Source organism: Salvia hispanica, chromosome 6 (assembly GCF_023119035.1).
Source record: "Salvia hispanica cultivar TCC Black 2014 chromosome 6, UniMelb_Shisp_WGS_1.0, whole genome shotgun sequence".
In the NCBI taxonomy this organism is placed as follows: domain Eukaryota; kingdom Viridiplantae; phylum Streptophyta; class Magnoliopsida; order Lamiales; family Lamiaceae; genus Salvia; species Salvia hispanica.
The window spans coordinates 47,658,880-47,663,552 of NC_062970.1; the positions used below are offsets into that span (position 1 = coordinate 47,658,880).

At 39.2% G+C, this 4,673-nt stretch overlaps 1 protein-coding gene across 1 annotated transcript; it reads right to left on the reverse strand.

Annotated features, from left to right (window-relative positions):
- Window positions 1-2,857: 2,857 nt before the first annotated feature.
- On the reverse strand, window positions 2,858-4,310 carry LOC125193377 (malonyl-coenzyme:anthocyanin 5-O-glucoside-6'''-O-malonyltransferase). The gene has a single exon (XM_048091152.1). The coding sequence runs from the start codon at window positions 4,282-4,284 to the stop codon at window positions 2,908-2,910; it is 1,377 nt and encodes a 458-aa protein (XP_047947109.1). The 5' UTR covers window positions 4,285-4,310; the 3' UTR covers window positions 2,858-2,907.
- Window positions 4,311-4,673: the final 363 nt, after the last annotated feature.

Here is a 4,673-nt window from a genome sequence, read left to right on the forward strand (position 1 = left end):
GGAATTACTTCCTCCATCTCCCATCAAAGCTAATCAATTTTTATTTTGGGTTATCCTACCATAAATAATTATTTAATTTCCTAATTTTTAATAAAAGAGTAACACTTTTACTTTTCTTACTTAGATTCTTTTTATTTTATTTTATATTTTATTCTCTCTGCTTACTTAATGGAGTAAACCATCTGTGGTGGAAAAATGAATGCTGCCCATTATAGCACTCAACAGTGCAGGCCCTCAAGGGTTAATGATGATGTAGAAATGTGCATTGAAGGAGTTTTGGGTAATATTAATTGGATGGGATAGTTTGAAATTATAAAGTATGGACTAGAGTCACTAATCTATACATGTAGGTGAGGAGAGACCAATTGTAAAATATTGAGTTATATGTAGTCATATAATATCTCATCCGTTCCATTTTAGGAGTCTCATATGAATTTATTATGAGTTTTTAAAAATATAAAAGAAAATTGGGAAAAAAAAATAATAGAATGCGATGCCTATTATCATTTATAAAATATTTCAACTATAAATTCATATAACATATATCAAATTAAAGATAATTTCACAAGGATTCCAACGATATCATACATGCATATATTCCATGCATATGTTCCGACGTCAAAATTTGAAAAAAAATTCAATTTTTTTTAATTTTTTTCGTACAAACATAAATGTCAACATACTATATAAAATATGTCAATATAATACATGTAGAATGTCAGTATAAGCAATGGGTTAACATTCTTAAAGCATTGTGTTGACATTCTCAAAGCATTGAATTGATTTTTTCGGAACACTATATTGACATTTTCATCCAAAACCCTAATTTGGAGTTGCTTTTTTATCTTTTTCGATTTAATTCATAAAAACAAAAATTACATGTGGCAAATTGTAGACCACACGTTTTCTAAAATCATATGACCTTAAATTAGTTGTAATTAGCAATTAAATGATTAGTTAGCAATTGATCACTCCCCTACACCAACATTCTTAATATTTAAGGACATCTTCATAAATGGTTGCAAAAGATGGTCCCAAAAGCTTCCAGCCTTCCATTCTCTTTCTCGGTAGCGAAATTCCGACCACCAAACCGCCTTCGAAATCCGGCGAATTACACAATGACATTGAATACTTCTCCTCATCCATCGACAAAACCTCCAACCTCCTCGCCTTTCCCCATCCGAAATCCGCATTCGACAAATCGAATTTCGACGAACTGGAAACTCCAAATGTTCCCAACCTCGCCAATTTCGACATCTCCAATAACCAACCACCCAAATCTCCCAAAAAAATCTCTTTATTATTCACTCGGTTCTTGATCAAATCCGCAATCGCCTCCGCCGCCGCCACAAATCCTTCCTCCGCCGCCAACTTCTTATGCTCCACCGTCGCAGCCCCGCCGCCCAAGCAATTCCCGAAGTAATTCACCGCCCACTTACTTTACCATTTCTCCACTTTAACTATTTAATATCATTTTTACAAAATGAGGGCGCAAAAGTGACCGAGAATCCTAATGGGGGACGGAGGAAGTAACTATTAGTACGAGTAATTTTTGCAACTATATCATTCTTGTAAACCACAATATTTTTGTGTTATTCAAAATAAGTATTTTTCAAAAAAAAAAATTAAATTTTAATAGTTATTTTTTATTTTTCAATTTTATTTATTTCGCTTTTTAGTAAAACAAAATTATTTTAAATGCCATCAAAATAAATCATTTATACACATAATAAAACTGAAACTAATAATCAAATTGTAAAAAAAAATTTTTACATTAAATTTTTCAACTATTAATGGCCATGGGATTCCCTGCTGTGCAAAATGGCCTAGCATATGATGTTGTGGTGATCCAAATCATTCATTTCTAAATGAAAATAAACAATACAAATATATAAAATTAATTTGTGGTGCAGATCACCACAAAATCCCCTGCTGTGGCATTTTGAACAGCAGGGGATCCCCGCCCCTATTACACACCAACATTCTTAAAACTTAAGGCCATCTTAAAAAATGGTCGCAAAAGCTTCCATTCTCTTTCTCGGTAGCGAAATTCCGACCACCAAACCGCCTTCGAAATCCGGCGAATTACACAACGACATCGAATACTTCTCCTCATCCATCGACAAAACCTCCAACCTCCTCGCCTTTCCCCATCCGAAATCCGCATTCGAGAAATCGAATTTCGGTGAACCGGAAACTCCAAACGTACTCAACCTCGCCAATTTCGACATCTCCGAAAACCAACCACCCATATTATGTTTTACCATTTTACTAGTGGATCTCATATTCCACTAACTCATTCATACTCACATTTATTATAAAACTAATATATAAAAATAGGACTCACATTCCACTAACCTTTTCAATTCACTTTCCATTATATTTTTTTAAGCTCGTGTCAGATCTAAGTGAGACAATATTTGAAAGACGGAGGGAGTAATTATTACTCCTATCATTTTACCAAAAAAATATGTGCATCTTTTATTTTGTCAATCATAAAAATATGAGTATTCAAATTATTAAAAGTCATGTCAAGTCATTGTTCATATACATTCATTTATTTACAACCAATTATCACAACTCAATAAACTAATACTTAGTCCCAAGATTAAAGTCCCACTGTTTTAGTTTAGTGCAATTTTTAAGAAATGTAAAGGAAAGTTTGTTGAAAAAAGTTAGTGGAATGAGAGACCCACTTTTTTATATTAGTTTTATAATAGAGTGAAACTACGTAAATAGTATTTTGATCTTTTCATCATTATTATTTAAATACACTTTTCCTCAATTTTTTTTATTTAACAAAGTGTACATTATTCCATTGTTATTTCAAATATCAATATTTTTATGCAACGAGGAATATCGAATATAATTAAGATATTTAATTAATAACTATAAAATGATAATTATTCAAAGTTTCGAAATTCCATCAGCAAACACCTCTGCAAATGCCGCCATTCTCTCTCTCGGCAACGACAAACCCACCTCCAATCCGCCATCGAAATCGCTCGAGCTACACAGCGACATTGAGTAATTCTCTCCATCAATCGACAGCACCTCCAATTTCCTCGCCTTTCCCCATCCAAAATCCGCCTTCAACAGATCGAATCTCGGCGATCCGGAAACTCCGAGCACGCTCATCCCGAAGCATTTGAAGATCTCCGACATCCAATTCTCCGCTCCTCTCAAAATCTCATCTCTGTTCTTCAATTTCCCCTCGATCTCCGCGCCAATTGCCTCAGCCGCCGCCGCGAATCCGTCCTCCGCCGCCAGCTTCCCGCGCTCCACCCGCGCCACCGCGCTGACGATGCAATTCCCGAAGTAATTCTCCGGTATCGCCGGATCCTTCCTCCCCCTGGCGTCAGCAGGTATGATGAAAAGCTCCGCCGCATTTTCGTCGGATTTGTCGCCCGATTTCACCATACAGCTCCAGACATACGCCGCGGCGGCGATAAACGACGACGCCGGCGATTTGGTGGCGGATTTCAGCTTCTCGATGTCGGATCTGCGGAGGAGGAATGTAGATCTGACTCTGTTCGTAGGCAGCGGAAACGACGCCGTTTTCAAAGGTATGTTTCGCATTACTTTCCAGAAAATCGCGTCGATTTTGCTCGGATCGTTGATAAACGATCGATCGAAAATCGGAAGGGAGAGAGGATCGCTGTGATTGGATAAAAATCCTTCGTATCCTCCGATTCCGTTGATTTCGCCCCACGCGGAGATGAATCCGGCGATGGATCTGGCGTCGCCGAGGCAGTGGTGATTGGAGAAACCGACGCAGATTCCTTCGCCGGGGAAGAGAGTGATCTGAACCGCGAAAATGTTGATCAATTTCCAATCCGAATCCGATTCCTCCTCGATCGGAGGAATCGGAGGGAGGAGATCGTAGAACTGATCGGCGTCGCGCGCGTGGTTTCCGGTGAGGGTGTCGAAGTCGGAATTGGACTCGGCGATCGTCACCGGGACGGAATCCCCGGGGGCGTAGCGGAGTTGGGGGAATTTTTCGGTGTTGGACGGGTAGAGGAGGTTGCCGGCGACGGGGAGGTAGTGTGTGAGAGTGAGGGAGAGGGATTGTTTGAGGTGTGGGACGATTGTGTGGAGGAATTGGGATTTGGAGGAAGGGTGGTGGTAGAAGAGGAGGCGGCGGACGGGGTGGTAGTGGAGCCATTTGATGTCGAAGAAGGAGAGGGGGATGGAGAGGTCGTTGGCCGCCGCGGGCGGCGGAATGTGGCATGTTTCGAGGAGTGTTGTTGATGTCGTTGTCGTCGTCGTCGTCGTCGTCGTCATGGTGTTTTTTTGTTGGGGTTTGGTGGGAAGAGGTGGTGGTTTAAAGAGATGGTGGGCATTGGTGGTGGTGGTGGTGGTTTATCTGAGGTTTAAGGTACGGTGGTTGACACGAGGTGGTTGTGGCGAAGGAAGGAAGAAATGGTGGTTGAAACGAGGGAGGGAACTATATTTTTAAATTTCTACATGCATACATTTATGTCACAAAATATTTCAATTTCGAGTCTCCTGGTGATAGAGTGTATTTCAATGTCGAACTAATTTTAAAGATCAAACTAGAGGCTAAATATCAGTCTGCCATTTTTCTAATTTAGTGAATAAAATAAATCATTAAATGCTTTACTTCATTTTTAGATCGTTTTACTTCATTTTATACGAACTTCAATTTTAGA

What these genes read in the sequence shown, in the direction of transcription:
- LOC125193377 (XM_048091152.1), bottom strand. Translation starts at nt 4,284, where the DNA reads ATGACGACGACGACGACGACGACGACAACGACATCAACAACACTCCTC.